This window comes from Pongo abelii, chromosome 11 (genome assembly GCF_028885655.2).
Source record: "Pongo abelii isolate AG06213 chromosome 11, NHGRI_mPonAbe1-v2.0_pri, whole genome shotgun sequence".
Taxonomy (NCBI): Eukaryota; Metazoa; Chordata; class Mammalia; order Primates; family Hominidae; genus Pongo; species Pongo abelii.
In genome coordinates, this window is record NC_071996.2 from 81533471 (window position 1) to 81556800 (window position 23330).

Here is a 23330-nt window from a genome sequence, read left to right on the forward strand (position 1 = left end):
AGGCAATGCAGCACCACAGCTGCCACCATATTTGGAAACTCCCTAAACCCAGGCACCAGAACAAGGATAAAATCCCCAAGTTTCTGGATTAATAACAGGTGAGGAGGCAATTTAAATACAGACATTGATATTTAATGCCCTTTTCAGTGAAGTCTACTAATTCTATTCATGTAAGTTCAGGTGTATAAGTCCATCGTATCAAACGAAAACATCATTGAAAATTTGAGACCAAGCCTCTGCAGCAAGATTCATTAGCATCAATGCCATTGAGATATTACTAGTTTTTGCTAAAGATAAATAATTTTCTTATTTAGTCAAATTGTAGCTCCTTAGTCTTATTCCCCTTTGGAAACAGGAAGTAAAATTCTTCCATACCAAGCCATCATGTTCACTCTGCAGAGAGGATTTTCACATGTATGTTTATATGCAGAATGACTGTTGCCTTGCACTGGTCTAGTTCAATAAAATATAATAATGGCAATTTATTCCTTGAAAAACCTAAAACTCATAATATTTGGGATCTATGTATCAATCTATCTACCTATCTAGAGTCCTGGTGTTGTATGGTACCATGGTAACAGAAACTTGTGCATATTTGAACCATGCTCAGAACCATGCAAATGAAAGATCCACTCTATTCCCATCTGTACTTGGTTCAGTTAACACAGTACTGTGCAAAGTGGGAACTGCCTTTGTGTATACACCTTCAGGCCAGAGGCACAGACAGGCCACCTGGGTCAGGGATGGTTCATGAACAACAGTGAATTACAACTCTGTTTAGTTCAATTAAAGGACCCAATGTGGCACATAAGGGCAGCCTAAGGAGACATGCCCCTGTCCTCCCGCCATGCCCACATACCGCCCTACCATATCATCTATTATCACCAACTTAGATGTTTAAGTTTTAGTTTATGAAACTACCTTCCGTAGGTAACCCTCCACTGAGGCTGTTAGTTGTTGTTTCTTAAGAGCATATTCCTTGTGCGCTGAACACTGTTCGGTCAGATGATCCACTCGTCTCTTAATGCACCCCATCATCTCATGGATGCCGGACACCTGAGAGCTGAACAGAGCAAGCCAGCTGTTAATTCACTCTACCCCAATATAGAACGCAGAATATTTGAAAACAGATCTGCTCTCATGTTAGGTAGGCGTTGGTAAAAGGCATCAGCTTTAGGATAATAGAAGTTAAGTAGCTATCATCTCGGCATAGCAGAAAGCAAAAACAAATTATATTCTTTTGTTTTGTCAGTCAGTCCTGAGGGAAAAGATAAGTTGTGGGTTTTTGCAACAAGGTCTAATCTTCTTTTATAAAGGCTTATTTTTTAATATTTTTGTAGGATATTTTGAAAACCTTATGGCAAAGCCACAGTATGTTTACCACGACTTTTCCTTAGGATGTTATTTAAAAACTTCATTTATCTAAAGATGCTCTTTGAATAGAAATGTGGATCAGTCAGTTAACAAAGCATTTACTAATCCAATAGGGTAAAATATTTATGTAACACTAAGGTCCTTGTTCTCAATGATTATGAATGCTCAAGGCTGTATTCATTAGATGAAAACCAAGTTATCACCAACAATTAGAAATCAAACATACTTGCTGATAAAAAAAAGAAGCCAAGCCTCACATTACCATTTTTTCGCCTGTGCTGGCCTCATGAGACAAAGAAAAGTGATGTGAGAGCTCCTACAATGAAAATGCCTCTAAAACAATGCATGAACTTTGAGTTGGACCCTAGCTCTAGTACAAAGATATCTTAACAAGTTTCCTAATATTGTTGATGGAATGAACACTCAAATTTTCCAACCTACCCCCAAGACTATTTAAGAAGTTGGGGTCTTTCATTTCCCCTCAGTCATTTCCTTCACATACTGTATTAATAAAGATTAACATGATAACCCTTAAATTTAATTACCCAGAGTTTAAAAAGAGCTCAGAACAAGGTACAGGTTTCAGTCATTTTACCTCAAAATAATTAATTTATGACTCTGTAAAAATGAATTTAATTAGTAATGAAATGAGGGCAAGATCTTACATGACCTGGAGGTAAAGTAACCTCAATGGAGTGATGACGATGCCACTATAGAGCTGGAAAACACTGAGGTGTGTCCTGTGGACCACAGAAGTCCCAGATAAGTTTAATTGGAGGAAAATATGAAACCACTATGAGTAATCTTATTCCTGGCACATAATGTTTCACAGATGTTACATTTTAAACATTTAGTTTTGCATTTTAATACGTAGAGACAGTGAAGAATATAATCAAGACATCAGGAGATTCTTCTCATTTATCATTAAGAAATAGTTCTTAATAACACTAAATTCCATAATTCTACAAAAGCAGTGTACTGGTAATATGAATTGTATTTTGACTAGGCTTTAGACTTTGAAATATTATATGCTCAAAAGGCATTTAAAAGCCCAGCTTTCCTATATACTGTAGGCTCCAAGTTTTCTGCAGAATATGGAAACCTGGAAAGAGAAAAATAAATTGAATAAGGGGCATTGTGGAAAGAAGGTACAGAGAACAAAGGTTGTGAAAGGAAATGGGCAAACACGTAGAGAAGAAATATAGCTGAAAATGGCCGAAAATGCCATTATTAAATAAAAGGAATTTGGAAATGATTAATACAATTCAGAAAGAAAAGCCAAGATAAAAGGTGCCCACTCCCACCTCTGAGTTGCCCTGTGTGGTCCCACCCCAAATGCCCTCGGTGTCTATTCCAGTTAGGGGCTATTTTACCAACTAAACTTAGAATACAGGCCTCCCTCACCCCAAGAAGCTGTAGCTTGGAGGGGAGTCCAAATTTTGAAAGTTTCCCTAGGGGAAACTAGATCTCAGTAACTAGCTCCAGCCAAGCCTCTTGATTCCTGTTCACATTACTCTTTTTATTCCCTGGCCTTCTCCAAAGAATAAGACTGTTAGCCAGCTTCTTGCAGTTATCTATAAGTCCTAGCCATGATGTCTCAGGTACCAGAAGTACCAGAACTCAGATCCACTCTCTGACTCTGACCTGAACTTGCTCTAGCATCCCCTCCTGCTCCCAAATTTCCCACTTGAATCCCTACTTGGTCTTAATTATGATGCTCTAATTCAACACTCACACTGAGCCCAGCCTCCTCTTTGGCCATTTGAATACAAAATGAACTCTCTTTCTAAAGTGGCATCACTCAATTGTACAGTGTCATGGGAAATATAGATTATAGATGCACACTTCTTATACATTTGCATATAGTCATAATAGCTACTATTTAATACATTCTTGCAACAGACATGCCACTTTGTTAAGTGCATTAGATGGATTATTTGATAGAATCCTTAAAATAACTTTGTGAAGTATCAGAAAAGTAGCAATAACTTCAATTTTTAGCCAATGAAACTGAGCCTTCACAGGTGACATAACTTGCCCTAGAGACACACAGCTAATAAGTAGCAAAGACTTGATTTAATTTCAAGTCTCTTTGCTACCTGAATAGACTTAATATACTTAATAATTTTATTAAATTCATGATTAGTTATACAGCTTACCTTCAGGAAATTTAAGGAAAAACAGATTACATTGGTTTAGTTTGTACCATAACATTCCATAACTACAACTAATAAAAAGTTATTGAGCTCTTACTGTGATAAGGCAACATTCTTAAAAAGTAGTCTCTTTTCTAATCCTCATAATAACCCTATGAGCTGAGTAGGACTGTTATCCCCATTTCGCAGATGAGTAGACTGAGGAACAGAGACAGTCTCAGTAATTGGCCCAGTTCTGAAATGGCTGACATCTCATCTCAGAGTTCACACTCTGCCACCTCATAGTGCTTTTTCTGGGTCCATGACACATGACGTGGGGTAGGGAGTATTTTCTCCTCTAAAATTTCACTTTGCCTTGAGTTGAGTGTTCTTGGCTGTCATAGAAATAGGGATGGCCTGGCTGACATGCTCTTTTGAAACTGGCTGGCTTTTCTAGGTAATGCAATGCCTGCTGTAGTTTTCAAAGTGGCCACTAGAGGGTCATGGTAGCTTGTTCAAATTACTACGTTTCTTGAAGGTCCCTCCAGCACAAAAAATAGGTAAACAAAACCAAACCAAGCATTCCTTCCATAAAAGTGTTGCTTTTTAGCAACCTACAATTTTAATTTAGGTGAATTACAACCAATCATATAGGATCTCGCTTTCTCTCTCTTTGTTTTTCAGTAACCTTGGAGATTCGGTCTCATTTTGTGGTGATTTATGCCTTATTATGTGTATCTATTGTGTTGTAAATTCTTTGAGGGAAATAAGTGGTGTCCTATTTATTCTTATATCCCTTGTAGCCCTGAACCCATAGCCTTATAAGTAGTAGAATATCAATGCCCATTTTCAAATCAAATAAAATAGTCTCTGGTCATTATTTAAGGGAAGAAAACACATAAAGATTGAGAAGAATATATGCGCAGTTACCATATTTGAAATGTCGTAGTAACAGTGTCCAGTAGTTTTAAACAATGATGACTTGCACTTTTGGCCACTTGTAGAAGTTTTAGGCTATCCAAAGACTGCCCAATTTCTTCTTTGGTATGCTTTAGCATTTATAGTTACGTTAAACCAAATTTATCATGTGTAGTTTGGCTTGATACTTCCTTCTATTTAAAGCCTTAGAGGGACAGACTGAACTGCCTTGTCATTCTGTGCATCATTGCCCGTCCTTTGTGTACTCCACTCTCACATGTGGCTTAGATCCTTTTCTCGGGAAGAGAAGTTTCCATTCATCTTTGTTCCTCTAGCCAGTTCCCATTTCCCTCTCTCTATGCCCCTATAACTAGGTCATCTCTGTCTGATTGGGCAGTAACCAATTCCTTTTCTCTGATTCCCAATTGGAATATATCCATCACATTCCCAGTCCTAGGGCTTTTTCTATTCCTTCTGAGTGACAACCTAATCTGCAGGTTACATTCAGCCCTGAGTCCATCCTTTTCCATTAGAAACTTTATACGATGATACCAGACTTTCCTTTTGAAAGTTCTGAAACATTTTAAAACCTGCATAGCATGCATATTGACAATTTCCTCAGCACCTGAACGGCAGGTGGTCTGATCAAAGGAAAGGTATGACCCCCTTCTTTGCCAGCAATTCTTACATGAACTGAAAATAAATTGATAGAATCTCATCAGTCTCCCAGAAATGAGTCCTATTACTTTACAGCCCTATTAAATTAATGATGAGACAAGAACTGACGGTGGGTAACAGACACTTGGTTGAACCAAAAACGTGGTGGCCTGTCATTTTGTTCTGATTTGGAAGTAACACTGCCCATGTGCAGCCTGACTGGGTGGGAGAGGGGCTAACAATGTGCAGACTTCTAGCTCTAACAGTCTGTGGCTCTGTGATTTGCATGGGAAATATTGATTGACCTTTGGGCTGTCTCTGTAAGAATGGATTAGAGGATGCCTGTCTGTAGTGTGAACATGTGGTACATCAGATTATTCCTGAGGTTGACTTTGACTTTTCCAAGCATCACAGACTGTGAAAGCTTCTTCAGGCATTTGTTAGAAACTGCAAATGAGAACATTCTCTCCCTTATTCATTGAGCCAATAGAGGGGGATGGAGGGGGAAGAAAAATAATTGCTTTTTTTGTTTCCTCAAAGATCACAGACGTATTGACTTCTGGTTCAAGAATAGACTGTTCTACTTACTGTATGGAAGCAGTTGCCCTGTCTTTGCATTTGTTATAAATTGGGGCTGGAGGAGGGAAGCAAATTCCAATGTTAATGTGTTCTAATGATTATTTCTGAAGAATGGCAAGTTGCTTTCAAACCTTTCATAAATTACTATTGTCAGCCCATCTGGATTAGGAGCTGAACCAGATGGTAAGCACTTGACAGCTTACTCTGTCTCACTGGGAGGGATCAGCTGACCATATTTTTCTTTTTGTCTATGGACAAATTATACTTTGAAGATGGAAAAAAATCTTCCTTATCTTTAGCTTTCTGCTTATTTTAATGGGAACCTGAAGAGTGTCTTTTTATGTTTATGGTTGTCTTTATTTTTGAGGAAACAACTGCTGCTCTCTAGTTTTCATCCCTACTTTGAAAAAGTGCCATTTATACTGTAGAAGTGAAATGTATATGTTTCTATAATAAATTTGATTCTTATTTAAGCTACATGCTTTGAAAATTTTTCTCACCAAACATTTCTCTCTCTCTCACACACACACACACACACACAAACACACAATGTTTTATGTATAGATAACAAAGTAGAAACAGAAAGCAGTAAGTGTGGCTGAAGCTACAGGGCACCTGGGTTCTTGTTCAGATGCATGTAGAGATGGCCAGAAGTTCCATTTCTATGAGGCCATAGAGACCAACATATATGTCCTATGTGAAGGGTACCATTGCTAGGATTCTTCCTGAAATCAGTAGCAGAGCTGAAATTCTCCACCCTCATTAGGGGAGGCTGAAAATGCTGCAGCCAACTGCTATGGGGGCCACGGAATTAAACATGGCAGAGCCATCAGGAACCACATCAAGCCCTCTTCTGGTTTCCTGACTGCATCTTCAAGAGCCACAATATCTCCACAGACACTTGTGTGACCCTGATCAAATAACAGAAGTACATTTTGATGCTGGACTGAAGGTCCTATGAGTCCAGGTGGTCACTGCAAAGCTGCTAAGGAGGAAAGAGCAAAGAGAGAAGCAAGCAAGCAAAAGAAAGTCAAAGAAAAAAACCCTCCCACTCCAAATGAGAGTGTAATCCAAAATCTCAAAACACATGAAGAAAAGCAAATCCAAGATACGTTCAACAACCAAGAGATAAATGTACTCTAGCTGTAAAGAAAATAAGCACAGCAATCTGACAATGACTTTAAAGTAAATGCCTGAGATCATCAGAGATTAAAAAAACCCAATACCCACAATAAAAGACCAAGAAACTTTGAAACAAAAAGTCAGAAATAAAACAAAATTAGATACAAAAAAAATTAGAAATCACAGAAATGAAAACAATATATTTTCTAAAAGAAGAAATCAATGAATGAAAACAAAGGGAAAATGGACAAAAGAGAAAATAGCCTGAGGACCCATGGAGAATGCAACACAAAGAGTTAAAATAGTGAAAAAATACCAAAGACAGGTAAGAGACTGGAAAGAGACCAAGAGGCTCCAACATTCTTCTAATAGAAGGTATAGAAGAGAAAAAAAGGTAATAGCAGAAAAGTAATATTTAAAAAGATAATTGCTGAAATTTTCTCATAATTTGCGACATAATACTGAGATTAAAAGGGCACAGCAAGAGCTAAACAGATAAATGCACACATTTGAGATTCTCTGGAAAACATAAAAATATCTTTTAATGTATTTCGTTTCAAAAAGACTTTCTTTTTGGTAGTCCCCTGGCCCTCCTCACCTACTCCACCCCACATTAGTATCATGCCTTATAGAGAATTTGGGTCCCACTTGTACCTACTTACCGTTATATTGTGAGGATGCTCTGTCTTAAAATATTCTTCAAAAAACTGTTTGATATGGACTTAGAATATTCCATTATGTGCTGTCCCTTAAACTATTCAAACATTTCCCTAGTTTCTGGAAATATTTAGCTGGTTTTCAGGTTTGCACTATTATAAATAGCACTGTGATGAGCATCTTGTTCATAAATATGTCCCCTCACATCTCTTTCTGTCTCTTTTCTTTGTCCTCTTCTCCCTAAACCCTGTAATATGAGAGGAGTCCTCAATCACCCAGGGCAGGGAATTCTGCCTCTTTAGTCAGCCTTCCTCTGGAGGTTCTGTGGGTCCAGATCTTTTTACTCTGGGATCTTTGCTACTTCACTTCACATCATCAGCATTATAAATGAATACATTCATATTACCGTGATAAAGATACTTTATGAGAACCTAGTGTAGTTACTCCTGGATTTAATGGGAAGTGTGAGCTTTTGGTACTTTCCACACTAAGAGTTTTAGAATGATAAAATCCTTAACAGTGTTAACAAGCCAAGATTTCAGTTATGACATTTACCCAGCCTTGAAAAAGAACAGCTTAATATAGACATGAAAATATTTGGAAAGTGGCTGGGTTGACTGTCATAAGAACTCAACTTTGTAATTTCCTAAATTTCACTATCTGACATTTACCATCTAAATGCATCATCAAAGTCTTTTAAAAGCAGTTATTTTTAAGTTCTTAAATGCTTAGTACAGTTCATATAAAATGCAGGCATAGACAAATCTACTAGGCAAAGGAAATGTGTTTGTTTTGTTGGAGAATGGAGATGGTTTTTGTTAAGATCTTTGTAAATATTTTCACTATGTTAAGGGCTTTCCTTCGATGTCATGCCAGCCCCTTAACATAAGGTAAAAAAGAGCTTTCTTGGGTGGTTTCAGCCCTGGGATGATACCATGGTCTGAATGAGGACATGATACTGTCATAAATGAAATAACTAAAGAATGATTCAGCCCAGCACAGAATGAAAAGTGAAGTCATGAGATAGATGTGACAAATAAAAAGGAATTCAAGAAACTATTATGTGGTAGTTATTGATTCAGTTCATCTTGGCTCGAAGATGTAGACCCTTCACCCATCTCAGCCTACCAAATACAGCAATTGTTCATAGCCCTCTCAGATTTCACCCTTTCATTTGGCCTGTCCTGATCTCAGACTTTAGGATTGTGTCTCCCTTCTCTGAAGAAGTGACCACAACATCCACTGTACTCATGGGCCCCTCATGCCTGCAGCACACTTCCTTGATGTGCAGCTCCCTGACTGGACATGGGACAGGTTCTCAGGTTCTGGGGATTTGGGGTCAGTTTTATATGGCTTTGATTGTCCCTGAGGCCTGGTGCTGGTATGTCATATAAGATGCTCATATGTACATTTGATAACTTCCTAAATGAACTGAAAGAAAGAAAAACTTTGCAGAGAACTTGGGACTTGAGCTGAAGCTAGAAGCTAGAGTAAATTTTAAGTGCACTAAAATATATATTTTAAAAAAAGGATCCATGTTCATTTAGCCCCCAGGCTTCTTGTTATTGATTAAAGCTGAATGAAAGGAGTAGAAAGACAAAAAACTAGCAACCTAACAGAGTAGTTCAGATCAGCTTTCAAGTACTCACACCACCTGTTACTGCAGTGTGACAGGCAATAGGGCAAGTTATTAAACTTCTCTGTGCCCCAGTTTCCTCATCTGCAAAACAGGGACAATGATAATAATAGTAGCCATTTCACAGGGTGGTTTTGAGGATTAAATTAATTTATGTCTAGAGCAGAGAAGTGTTTGCCATTATTGCCAATGAGTCTTTGAGCATAGTGTACCTCCCCCCTCACTTTGTAGTCTTGTCTGACACCTTTCTCCCCCTGCCACCCCCTCCTCCAGCCACACCACCCTTCTCTCTGTGGCACCGTTACTATTGCTCTGCCTGTTCCACTCATCTCCCAGCTGCTTGCAGGGTAGCCCCCTTTGTTCTTAGAGAGTCCTTCTCTGACTACAATGTCTAAAATGATCTCCTGCTCAGTCACTCTATCTCATTTCCCTTTTATATTGTTTCATAGTACTCATTCCTGGGTAAGAGCATCTTATGTATTTGATTTATCTGTTGGCTATTTCTTACCACCAGAATAGTATAAGCACCACGAAGATGGACACTTCACATTCGATGCTTGGGAACAACTGATTTACAAAAGACACTCAATAAATATTTCTGCATAAACAAATGAAGAAAGGGATCATGTTCTGCTCCAAAAAGTTCATAACCATGCACAATATCAACCAAAGGAAGTAGCAGTAGCCAACACAAATGAAAATTGTGGGAAAACAAAGCAAAATCCAATTAACTCCTGTTTTATGTCTCTGTAAAATATGAAAATATGAAGATCTACATTAAGAAGGCAGTAAGTGTTGGATCAACACTTGCTGGCTTTTTGTATGTTTTTGAGCTCTGAATTGGTAACTGAACTGAGAGAAAAAAACGAGGTCCTCATTTTTGTCCCATTATAGAAAACTTTCCCCTCACACAAGGTCCTGGATCCAGCATTTCCAATCACCACAGATTCCTGTGTCTTAATAAATGCAAAATTATGCTTGGTAGCAGGCCGTCTTTGGTTTTTCTTTAGACTTGGTTCTCAAGGATGATGCTTAGGGAGAGATGAGGAAGGCTGGAAGCCAGGGGCTTTCAACCTCACTATAAGTTTGGCCATTTCTATGATTTAAGTATGGTTTGTCCTCACCAAAACTCATATTGAGGCTTGGTTCTCAATGAGGTGATGTTGGGAGGTGGTGTCTTCAAGAAGTAAATAACATGGTCATTAAGATGGATTAATGTATGTTTCATAAAACTGGGTTAGTTCTCTCAGGAATAGATTAGTTCCCACTACAGCAGGTTGTTATAAAGCGAGGCTGCCTCTTGTGTTTTTCCCTTTTTTCACACATACCTGGTTTCCTTTCAGTTTTCCATCATGTTATGAGGCAGCATGAGGTTCTTACCAGAGGCTGACCAGATGTGGCCACCCAATCTTGGCCTTCCAGCCTCCAGAATCATGAGCTAGATAAACTTCTTTCTTTTATATACTACCAGTCTCAGGTATTCTTCTACAGCAACAGAAAATGGACTAAGACAACTGTTATTACATACACTTGTAAGCATCATAAAGAATGCACTAAAATGCCTTTAAAATTAAAGTGGTTATGTGACAGATATTGTACTCCAAAAAGATAACAACTATTTAATAATGACTTGGAATTATCGTCAGATTAAATGCAGGAAATAGAAAAGGCAAGAAAACATGTAAATAACCACAATTTGCTTTCTGAAGCTGCTCAAACTTCAAATGTATTTGATTCCATGATAGTAAAACAGTGTAGATCTGTTCCTAATAAAGTAGTGATTACTGAACAATAATGAAAGGGTCTCAGATTTACTAAGGAAGCTTCATCTCAGATAAATGTAAACTTCTGAGGTCCTATTTTTTGACTAACAGAAAAAAAAATCAGATCAAAGGGCCTCTGAAATTCCTACCTGCCTCAATACTAAATTAAGCCTTTTATTACATTAAGATAAGTGTTTATCTTCCCTATTTCAAATATTACCTTTCCAGTTAGTGAAAATGAATAGAATTTGATACAACTGACTGTGTTGTAATCATCTGAAACAACCATATTACTCTCAGTATTTTTTTAAGCTCTTTATATATAAAGTAAAAAAGTATAGTTATACACTGTATAACATTTCAATCAACAATGGTGGTCCCAAAAGATTATAATGCTGTATTTTTACTGTACTTTTTCTATGTTTAGATACATGAATACCATTGTGTTTCATTTGCCTATAATATTCAATACAGTAACATGCTGCACAAGTCTGCAGCCTAGGAACAATAGGCTAGCCTAGCTATGTAGTAGGCTATACCATGTCTAAGTAGGTGTAGGTATGTGTATAAGATGTGTGTAAGTGCACTCTATGATGTTCACACGACAGCAGAATCACCTAAGACTCATTTCTCAGAATGTATCCTCACTGTTAAGCGATGTATCACTGTACTTGTTTATTGAGCCCTCTCTATGTGCTGATGGTGGTGCACATAGAGAGGGCTCAATAAACAAGTGAGTTTGTGCTCAACTGGTGGTGCTGTCTCATTCAATTTAAAAAAAACTCTATAAAATGTATATCTTCATTTTAAAAAGAGAAAACTGAGATTCAGAGAAATTAAGTTTAAATGTCATGGCATTGTTTTGGCACTCAGAATGTATGAACTAAAATTCCTTTAACGCGAAGTCTTGGGTTTCTTATCCATACCAGTTTTTGGGTGTCTGGTAATAGCAACCTTAATAAATTGTGTCCCATGAGTGTGGCTGGCACTCAGAAGTCTCAGAAGCTATTGTGATGTTCAACAATATCTGCTTTGCTCTGTTGAAATTTCCATTGATTTCCATTGCCAGCATTCTAAACTCCATCTTCACTCTAGCAGTGGCTGCACTTGAAATATTATCCTTACATTCTATTTCTTTCCTGTGATGGTGACTCAGTTCATTGATCACATAAATTATTAGATGAGGAAAGGAAGCAAATCCCAAACAGAATGCATGGGATTGAGGTCAGTAGCAATGTATGGCTTTAGTTTGCAACCGACAGTCTAATGCATTTCAGTTCAATTTTTAATGGGTTCTTATTCTAGATCTACCTTCTGAATCCAAAAATGTCCTTTGCCAAGAAACAATTTTATTTTATCTTCAGCTCCTCCTGCAAAATGAAAATAGTATTGATTTATAAAATATTATAAAATCTCGAGGAAACCAAACACCTTGGAACTACAATGTTGACAGAAACCATATTGCTAATGATTTTCTTAAACCCACTTACCTAAGCATTCATTCAAGCTTTTGAAATGGTACCTAATTATTTCTTCTTCTATTGAACCCAGTCTGCGTCATGAAAAACAGGATTGTAGATGTCTCTTTGAAAAACAATAATTATGTAAAAATTAAGACCAAAAAGAACAAAAGAGGTAAAAAGAAAACTGGTATGGATAAGGAAACTAAGACTAGTGTCAAGGGAGTTTAATTTCATACATGTAGAGTGTCAAAAACAATGCCATGAAATTTAAACTTAACTTCTCTGAATCTCAGTTTCCTGTTTATGAAATGAAGATGTCCATTTCATAGAGTTTTTTGCTTGTTTGTTTGTTTGTTTTTTGTAGTTGAGTGAGACAGCACCACTCTTGGCACATAAAGAAGCAAATAAACATATCAGCCATTACAAAATGGATGGCTAAAAATAGTCAATAAAACCTCAAACATAGAATGTATATAAAACAAAAGCAGCTTTCCTCTTATATTTAAGTTTTGAAAACAAAGAATTACTGATTAGAGCAAACAGGATAAAATTCAGCAGTAAAAAGTTGTGACTACTTTTCTAACTCCAGGAGTTAAGCATCAAAACTAAATAGGGAACTTCAGTTTCTGGTCAAGAGGCAGGGACTGGATTTACCCTCATGCCTTAACCAACTAGAAAAACAAATACATGAGCAATGGTTTTCAGACACTAAACAATTAGTAGCACAGGGCAGTGATCTGTTAGAGAAGGAAAATACATGAGATGAGCCTTATGATTGCACTAGTTTATTGCCTGGAAGGTAATTTTTAGATCAAAGCTCAGAGAGGTGGAACTAAGCAGAGCCTGGAGTTCTTGCTGAGTTGAGAAGACAGGAACCAGGCTTTGGGTCAAGGCATCTCGAATTTGTGGGCAGGGTACCAGATAGGAAAGAGTAACCCACAAACAGAACTCCAGAGATTTGGGTAGAGGTTTTCAGCTACATGGTGATCTCCCCATGCGTGAAAGGAACCTTTCCACAGCCAGGGAACATGCCGCAAGTAAAGAGTAGCCTGACCAGAGAAATAACATCTGTCTGTGCTTTGTTAAACTGAGACTGGACCATTTTGAAATTATAACTGGAAACCTCACCGCTTAATTCAGTCATGATATGACTCAAATCAATGTCCAACATGTACCCCAAGTCCAGGCACAATAAGTGTCTCTTCTACCCCATAGGATGTTTTCTGCATTGTTCAAGACATTTATACATTCTGGAAAAGCTGGAAAAGAGGAGGAGGAGGAGGAGTTCCTGTATCCATATTTTGTGCCTGGATGGGAGGAAACACCTTGAAACTGCTGAAGCCTAATGCACAGCTATTACACAGGTAATACACCCCTATTACCTAATGCACAGCTTGGAGCTAAAGTAAAGAAACTTAGTAAAAAACATAGTTATTCATTTTTCAAAGGGGAGAACCCCTTGTCTTCATAGTCTCAACTTTTTGGCTTTTATTGGAAGACCTTGGATTATTTCTAATCTTAGTTGTGCATGTAGCACAACTTGTTTGTAGCAAACATCACAAACTCTGGGTTAAATACCTCTGTCCGGATTCAGACTGTCTTCTGGAAAGAATGTTCCCCAAACCCAAAGTTACCAAATCAACACCTTTAAACTCATCTAAAATCAAACAGAACAAGGGTTTAAACAGAAATAAAATGATTTTATCACATTTCACTTATTTCATGGTTCTTCAAATTGAATGTCTTTGAGTTTCAAGGAGATTGTAGACATGGAAGGTGAAAAACTGGGTTTAACCCATTTATAATTCTTTTTGTCTCTCTCTGTGAAAAATGTAAGCCCTGCTTTCATTTCTTCCTGGTCAATATGCATTCCACTATCTGCTCTGTCATTTCCCCTTTGTCTTCCTGTTCTTTCCCATACTTTCCTACTGCATTCTCTCTCTGTTTCTCAAGGTCTTTCTCTCTCTTCATGTCCACTAAGCTCAACACTGAGGCATTCACCAAATATGCTTATAAAACAGGCCCACCTAGAGCATTGTTCAAAAGCATGGGGTCTGGTGCCCATGCTGTTGGATTAATAATTGTCACTGTTTACTTAGGGTTTTGCATGGTGAGCCACCAAGGTCATAACTGGAAGGAAATTCTGGTATTTTGTTTTCTTCCAGTAAGAAAAAGACAGGACAGGATAGACTCAAGACTCATGAACCAAAGGGAAGGAGCTATTCCATAAAGATGCTAGGGTTTGAAAAGCCTTGGGAACTAAAGCTCTGTTTCTTATTTTGTCCATTCCCTTTCCCCTCCTCAGAAACGAGTAAACAGAAAGCTTTAGCATATGTAAGTCTCCAGGCTCAGAATATGGCCTCACTTCTGGATGAGCAATGGCTGTGTTCAGAATAGCTGTTGATCAAACTTCAATAGATCCTTTTAAGCCATATCATAATGCAGCAAAACATCAGAACCAGAAAAAGACAATCATGCATCTTATTTTTTAGCACGTTGTGGAAACTGTGAAAAAGCTTGTTACACTGAGAAATCAACTTTACTCACCTGCAGGAGTCTACTTGGCTGATTAAGGTTTGTCCCTTTTGCAAAGCATCAGCTGTGCAGTCTTTAATTTTTCTGTATAATTCCTCATGCCTCGCTGCCAAAACAGCCAGACTTAAACCCTCTGATTTAAGGAGCTTAAGGTAAGCTTCAACTCTTCCAAGTACATCAAATGCCTGCCAAAGAAAACATACTTTCATTTTCTGCTTCTCTAGTTTAAAATCTACATCAACGTGTACACAAAACACTGGCAATTAAACCAGGTCAAACAATTTATTAGTTTCATTGTAACAAAAAACAACCATCTTAAACTTGGAAGGTTGTTGGAAAACAGATGTATAGTTTTTTAGGGTTCCATTTAGGGAAACTGATCGTAGCTTAGTTCAGCATAACTAAATGTCAATACCATAAAATCACCAAAATAGTTTACATTGAGAATGTATCTATACAACACAAAGAGTTATAACTGGAGAATTCGGAGAGTCAGTCTGGTTTATTTTGTACATTTTACACTGTATACAAATAATAGATGAGTTATTTAAAAATATTATACAGGCTTTTATGGCAAGAATGTTTCTGTAATATTCTTTAGAGGAAATTTCCCAGTAACTTCCACTTTGCTCTTGAAACACTGTAGGGAAATATTCAAGAAATTATGAATGTCCTTTTTTTCTCTTGCTTTTGCAGATATAAGACCTTCAGCCTACTCCATCCAAGGCATCCGTCTTCAGAAGAGATTAGAATTTTGTTTTGAAGCCATGCAAAGAGTAAGACCAAAGTAATATTTAGTTTCTGACATGGAGAAATAGGATTATGCATAAAAAACATAGCCTTGCAAACCAAGATATTGTCTTGAGAGAAGATTTTAAAATTCCTTTATTTTCTTCCTTTATTAGCAGATCAACAACCCAGCATGCAGGATTAAGCTTATAGAATTAACATAAAATAGAGAGGAGTTAGCCACTGGGCCATTAAGGCTTAGCTGGTATTAAGATGGAGGAGTGTATGATACAAAGGCAATGAAAGAATACTGTGGGTATATGAGGAGAAAGAGAAAAAGCAGAGTGCAGTCATCTTTGTAGGTCTCCTGATATCTCACCTAACGTCTCTAGGAATAATTTTGACCTCGAGAACAAATGGTACATTGAAGAAAATCTGAATGGCATGGGAGGTCTTGCCACATTGCCCTTTAGCACTATTGGAAGAAGCCACCTTATGGAATGTTCCATACCAATCTGGAAAATAGTCCTAACACAGTCAGCTGGGCAGTGCTGTGTAGTCAGGCAGGGCCTTGAAGTGTAGTCTCCCTGGGTTGCTAAGTTGGAAGCCAGTGAGCTTGCCAGGAGCTGACCAGTAGAGCAGGAAGGCCCCACAGAAGACCCTAGGTAAGGATCCCAGACCAAAAGAAATGAGAACAGGTGGGCTCATGAGTCCAGTACCACTAAGACCTGAAGGAGACCAGGCGAGCAAGGTTGAGCTGGTGCTGGGGCAACACAGGCGAAGCCAAATGTAGAGGCTATGGTCATGGAGGTACACAAATGTACTCATGCCTCTGTGCCTGCTGCCGTCTCAGGGGGTGAGATCTAGTGGCAGAATTGGAACTGGACAAAATTCGAACTTATGAATGAAATCACTCAAACAGTGTCTTACTACTTATACACTGATATTCTATTTTCCCACCAATGTCCTCATGTCTCCCATGTCTGCAATTCTGTTTATTTAGAATATTTAAAACAAAATCATTCTCACTTATTTAGCAGTGAAGAGGAAGTTATAATGATAACTATAGTTTAATAAGAATGGACTACGTGCTTGCTTCAATACTGTGTGTTGCACAATTTTTACTCAGTCAATGAATATTGAATGCCTGCTTAGTTCCAGGCACATTCTTCTTAACCGTCCTAAGAGGAAGTAAGAAATTATCCCCATTATATGACTGGGAAAACTGAGTCTCAGAGAGGTTAAGTAAATTGTAGAAAGTGACACTTCTACCAAGGAGCAGATTTCGGATTTATACCCAATTTCCTGACTCTGAGACCACTGCTCTTAAATCCTGGGCCGTGGTGCCATGTGGCAAAGGATTACCTCAGAAGACTTAAGAAGGAAGGGCTATGCCAGAGAAAGTTGTAATCTTGGGTGGAAAAGGAGGGATTTTAAAACTTACTTTTTGTAAATATGTCTCTGCCTTTCCTTCTTATAGGTTAGAAAAGATACAGAGAAAGGTTGAGAGATTTCTCTTATACTATAAGACTGTAAAAGAAAGAGAACTTAATTAAAGAAACTTTGAACTTGAAGAACTCTTCTTTATCTGATTCTTTTGCTTCCCTGCGGTTGGCAATGGAGCCAAGTGCAACAAAATGTTGATGTTAGAAAAGAAGATGATTGGCTAGGCACGGTGGCTCACACCTGTAATCCTAGCACTTTGGGAGGCCAAGGCGGGTGGATCACCTGAGGTCACGAATTCGAGACCAGTCTGGCCAACATGGTGAAGCCTCGTCTGTTAAAAATTAAAAAAAAAATTAGCCAGGTGTGGTGGCACGCACCTGTAATCCCAGCAACTTGTGAGACTGAGGCAGGAGAATCACTAGAACCCGGGAGGCGGAGGTTGCAGTGAGCTGAGATCACACCATCGCACTCTAGCCTGGGCAACAAGAGTGAAACTCCGTCTCAAAAAAAAAAAAAAAAAAAAAAGAAAGAAGATGATTTAATGACTTTCTCTATCCTTCCATAACCCATTGAAACATCATTTGCCAATAACCACTGTTTCTGAAAATTTTAAATACATTTTAAAATTTGTATAACTTATTTTGAATAAAGTGGAGTTTGTTGTTAATTGAGGGTCAGGTTTTTTGTTTTGTTTTGTTTTCTGAGACAGAGTCTCACTCTGTCACCAGGCTGGAGTGCAGTGGCGTGATCTCAGCTCACCACAACCTCCGCCTCCTGGGTTCAAGTGATTCTCGTGCCTCAGCCTCCTGAGTAGCTGGGATTATAGGCACACACCACCACACCCAGCTCATTTTTTTATTTTTAGTAGAGATGGGTTTCATCATGTTGGCCAGGCTGGTCTCGAACTCCTGACCTTGTGATCTGCCTGCGTCGGCCTCCCAAAGTGCTGGGATTACAGGTGTGAGCCACTGCGCCTGGCCGAGGGTTAGTTTTAAAGTGAATGCCTAAAGCAAAAATCTGGCATAGTCAAAATCATCTTCAACTCCCTTAAATCACCCTTAAAGTTTAACGTATGTGAATTAGTGCATATAGTAACACATATTCACATTTAGAATTGAGAACCCCTGAGCTACACTAAAGGAAGAAATAAAAGGAAAGTCTGTAAGTAAATGTCACAGCCTTCTCGCCTTTCTTCCCTTAAGATAATTCTCAAGTTTTCAGTGTGAATGGAGAAAGAATAGAAAATTCCAAAGTGTTTTTTCTTGCCTACACACTTAACCCCATTTTCTAATATAAAGCTACTATAACCTTAATACATGTCATGTTTGTTGTTTTGAGAATTAGGAAGAAAAATATATAAAAGTAAGTGGGTTTCGTGGCAAACATATAGTAGGTACTTGGAAAATATTGGCTGTTATTCTAAATCTTGATTGATTGAGCCCATCTTTAAAAAGTCACTGAGAAGAGCATGGCCACCTGGTGCCTGTCATTCATCCCTCATGGGCTTTTCCTCTGTGGCCCCACTGAACATCTGCCACTCTCAAATCCTCAGGCATTGGTCTCATCTTTATTGGAATTAGATGCTAAAACCACAACGTCATTGAATGCATGTGTGATACCACTCCACCCCCTCCTGAATGTTATAATAAAAGTATTACTTCCTAGTAAAATGGAAATAAATTGAAAGACTAAGCATTCACTAGAAGGAGGGAATGATATATCAAGGACAAAGATAGACCATAATTAGAATCAAAATAGTCAAATTATCTTCCAGAGCTTTTTCTCAAATGTGTAAGGAAAATATTTACTATAAATTGTTCTATGTATCACACTTAATAGAACTACAGCAGTAGAAAGGAGGTGAGTGATTTTATTCCTTCATTAGCTCAACAAATACATTTGTAGAATACCTATTGGTACGATGGGCTGGATACTGACCTCAATCCTAACCAAACCCTAACAGGAATAATCTGCAGACATAGAAATAAGAGTTAAATTTCTGGACTTTAACAGGAAGCTACTTTCAAGAAGACTATACTGTCTGTGATTGTCTGAATTATACACAAAGCTCATCTCTCTTATTCCCATGCAGAATTTGCCAGTTCCATGTGCCAGTTCCAGAAATGATCTAAGTATCATTGCTCTCACTTAATCTACCCTCAAAAAAGAACTGAGTGCTTTTCTATTTACCATATCCATAAAGAACCTGATATACCGGATCCAGCATGGAAAGACTCCCTTTGCTGCACACACAGTACAGAACATATTATTTCTGGCAATAAGAACACTGTGACCCCCATGTAAATTCCTTTGGAAGTAGTGTTTTCCCTTTAGTCCTTTTTGCTTCACATATCTCTCTTTCTTCAAACCTTATATGTGCAAGTCAAATAAAGCTACTACGACGGGATTGGGAAAAAAGGATATAGGACAAGGATAATATTTTATCCCTCTGATTCCTAGCTCTTCTTGAACATTTTATATGTACTATTCAGTTTTTAGGCAGACAAGAAGATGAATCAGCTCTTTTCAGTCTTGTTTTGGTAAAGACTAAGGAGTTGCTTGGTGTTTGTTCTTTACAAAACCAATAAAGACCTTTCCTTTTTCACTTGCTTGGTACAGGACCCAAGGCAGCCTGCACCAAATCAAATAGAGATAGTATCAGGACATGGCACATTTCATTCTTTTAAAAATATCTACAAGACGAATTCAAACAAGAGCCGTGAGTCATCTAGCAGAATTCTATCATGCTGTTTCACAAAGGTGTTTAATAAGTAACGTTGTTTGCTTCTTGACTAATCAACTTGAAGAGAGTCAACATTAAACAGGAACAACAACAGAAAGAAAACAGCAGAACCTAGAAAATTTCCTTCTACGAGTCTAGTGGCTGGAGAGAGTTTTGTTGGAATGCTTATAACTACCAAAAACACAAAACTCAGCTAAAGTGCTGAGTTGAGTCTAATTAGTGCTTCTAATTAGAGCACCAGATTCCATTACCTATAGAGATTCAGATTTCCCTTAGGTTCTGTTACAAAGACCAAAAGCTTCAGTTTCCTTTCCTATACATCACCTGAGAGAACTTCTGGTGGTTCCCACTCTGGGGAACTGATTCCTAATTCAGGTCCTCCCCACATCTGCCCAAGCTTTCAAATGCCATGAAGGCCAGAGTATAGGGGTGATGTGATTTTTAAGCTCCCAGTATTTGCTGTCCCCTGCTGCAGCTCCAGCTTATTCCTTGCCTGTCAAAGGCAGTTGCTGCTGGACCCCAGAGCTCCCTCCTTGTTCCAGGGTGAATTCATGGTATTAATGAGAGGTATTAAATACCATTAGCACCTATGGAAGCTTTTGTCTCATAATCTGGAAAGCTGAGAAAACACTGGAATAAAAGAGGTTTGGGATTGAAAATGGTATGTATCTGAAGCATTTTATCAACAAGGAATGGAGGAAGTTTATGCATTGACCATCTCTTGTTCTGAGGAATACAACCAGACCCATTCAATAGCACTTTAGGCAGCTAGTTACTATTTATAATTTCTGGTTTCTTTTCTCTAAGTTGACCTAAATGACTTTAAGATGATCTTGGGAATATTAATGTAGAAAATGTCCATTTATAATGTGTAAAGCACTTATTTTTTCACTTATTCAAAAAACATTGAAATCTATGGACTATGTACTCAGCTATGTGCTGGGAATGTGAAAATGAACAAAAACATTACATCACATTAGAGATATAAAGACAAAATAATGGCTAGCAATTAGTGAGTGCTTAGCAGTTCTGTGCTGTAGCCATATATTAACTTACTTAGACAGCACAATGTCCTTGTAAGGCACCAATAGTACTTCTATTTTACAGGTTAAAAAAGCCAATGCACAGGGAAGTTAAGTGACTGCCCAAGGTCATAGAGCTAATAAATGTCCGAGAGCAGATTCATACTCAGGCTTTCTGGCTCCAAAATCTGCTGTTATTTTGGCAAAGTGTCATGCTAGTAAACATTTCTAATTTTCACTTAATACCCTACAATTCCATTTATTTTACACTCCAACTGTATCCCAAAAAGATTGTGTACGATTTATCACCAATTATAAGAACTTTTATTATTGAATGAGACTCTCTGAAGTAGATGAGGATTATTAGACTGATTTTATAAAAGAGAAAACTCAAGCTCAAAATGTAAATTGATGTGTCACATGGCCAGTCATTTATTTATTCATCCGACAAAAGTTTTTTGAACACATGTGACACACAAAGAAGATTAGGACATAATCTCTCTCTAAGGCGTACAGAGAAATATTATGGAAATGATACAAAATAAGCAATTAGTGCTGCCTGGAGATGTCTCAGAGGAGGCACTATGTGTAGATGACAAGCCCTTTACACAGCACGACCTGCCTTCTCCAATATGATGCAGAGATGAAGCTTAAAATTTGTGTTCCTTGTATATTAATTAAATTATCTTCTTTCAAAATGGTCAAGTCCCAAGTACCTTGGATCAATATAATCTCCTATGAACAATTTCATGTAGTTGGCCTTGAAACTCTACAGTTTATAATATTTCACTGCTCTTAGTCATTCAAATAATTATTGAACACCCACTAACTAGAAGTCACTGTTCTAGGTGTTCTGGTGAACACAAAGTGAAAAGGACATGTTTCTTACCCTCAAGGAATTTTAATTTAGCAAAAGAAATCTACCCAGAAATAAATAACTATAATACTAGGCAGAATGTGTTTACTGCCAACAGAGAGATGCAACAATCTGATACTGCACATAGAAGAGAAACCAATTAATACACACTTAAATTAGAAGTCCATTGACGGCTTAAATGTGAAAGGTATTCATGAGTGAGGACAATAAAATTGAACGTCTTGATTATCAGACTATTAGATTTGAACTGAGTTGTGAGCTCTCATGAGACACTTAAGATGTTAAAGATGTTTCTTTTTCTATAATTTTTCTATGCTATATCTATTTTAATAATTGTATGCTAATAATGTAGCCATATTTATTAAATACTTGCTGTGGTTTAAATAGCCTGACCTCTGAGCTCTAAAATCAAAGGTTTCTAAACGCTACAGTCATCATTCTGTCAGAGGGAGTACAGGAAGAGGGTAAATTAAGACATCATCTGCTTCTTGTGGTGAGGTTTGCATCATCATTACTTTTTCAATTCTTAAATATCTCTGCATATCTAAAGACATGTTCAGCATAAAATAGAAACTCCTTAGCATGCTATTCAAAATGCTTCCTGATTTCCCCACCTGCTTCTACCACCTTTGTCTCTCATCACTTTAGGTGTACACCCTACATTCCTGGCAAATTGAATTATCTTAGGTTCCCCAAACATGGCACGACTTTGTACCATCCAGCCCTTCCTCAACCCTTCTTGCCCCATCTTTTCAAACTTAACTCAGTGATCACCTCCTCTGGGGAGCCTTCCTTGACTCTTTTTCCCTGAGCCAGGTTAAGGGTCTCTGCTCTGTGTGTCCTAATGCTTTGGGCTTACTCCATCATAGCTTTCCCACAACCCAGTGCACTTCTGTTCCCTTGCCTCTCGTCTAAACTTGACTGAGAAGGCCTGGAAAGCAGGGATTATATCTTTCATTGCTTTCACTCAAGTACCCATTTGATTCATGGCAAGAATAGGAACACAACATATTAGCTGAATGCAAATATGGAAGAAGGGAGGGAACATAAGTGGCTTTAGTTATTTCTAAGAGAAAGGGGAGTTGTTCTGAAAAAGAGGAATTTAAGACAGGCTGCTGAGGAATTATGAAACTGAAAGTAATTATATTTTCCTTGATATCTAATAACATTTAGCCTATTTCTTGAATTCATTTATATTACCTCAATAAGTTCCTTCTGCATAGTATTTTTTTAGGTACTCTAGTTGAGCAGGTTTTTTTAAAATTTCAATCTATAGAACAACTGGACCATTTTAATTAATTTTTTTCATCAGCTGGGCCTAAAATGTGTTTATTTTGAAAATGGTAAGATCCCATATATATCATGTATATATAAATGAAAAAAGTATACCAAATTCCATGCTTAATTATTTTGTTTGCATCTGAAACAATGATGTTGCTATAAGCATTACTGTGGATCACTGTAAATATCTGGAAAAAGCAACGTCATCTTCTTAAAGGACATTAATGTTTCAATAGCTATGGCAGAAACAATGGAAGCTATGACAATTGTTACATTTCAAACTACTTTTTGTGTGTTTCTTTGGCCACCCCAACTTTTGCTTCATCTTTGCTTTCAGGCTGACCACCCAAAAATCAGACCATGTTCATAAAATGGATTTGGCCTCAGTTTCCT

The 23330-nt window shown here is 37.8% G+C and overlaps 1 protein-coding gene across 1 annotated transcript in view; it reads right to left on the minus strand.

The window, feature by feature from the left end:
* Positions 1-23330, minus strand: part of CCDC141 (coiled-coil domain containing 141) — a 228237-nt gene that overhangs the window by 60133 nt on the left and 144774 nt on the right. Inside the window, exons 9-10 of the mRNA XM_054549559.2 lie at positions 14852-15024; positions 922-1063 (exon numbers count right to left, since the gene is read on the minus strand). Coding sequence (XP_054405534.1) covers positions 922-1063; positions 14852-15024 — 315 coding nt within the window. The remainder of the gene's footprint in view (positions 1-921; positions 1064-14851; positions 15025-23330) is intronic.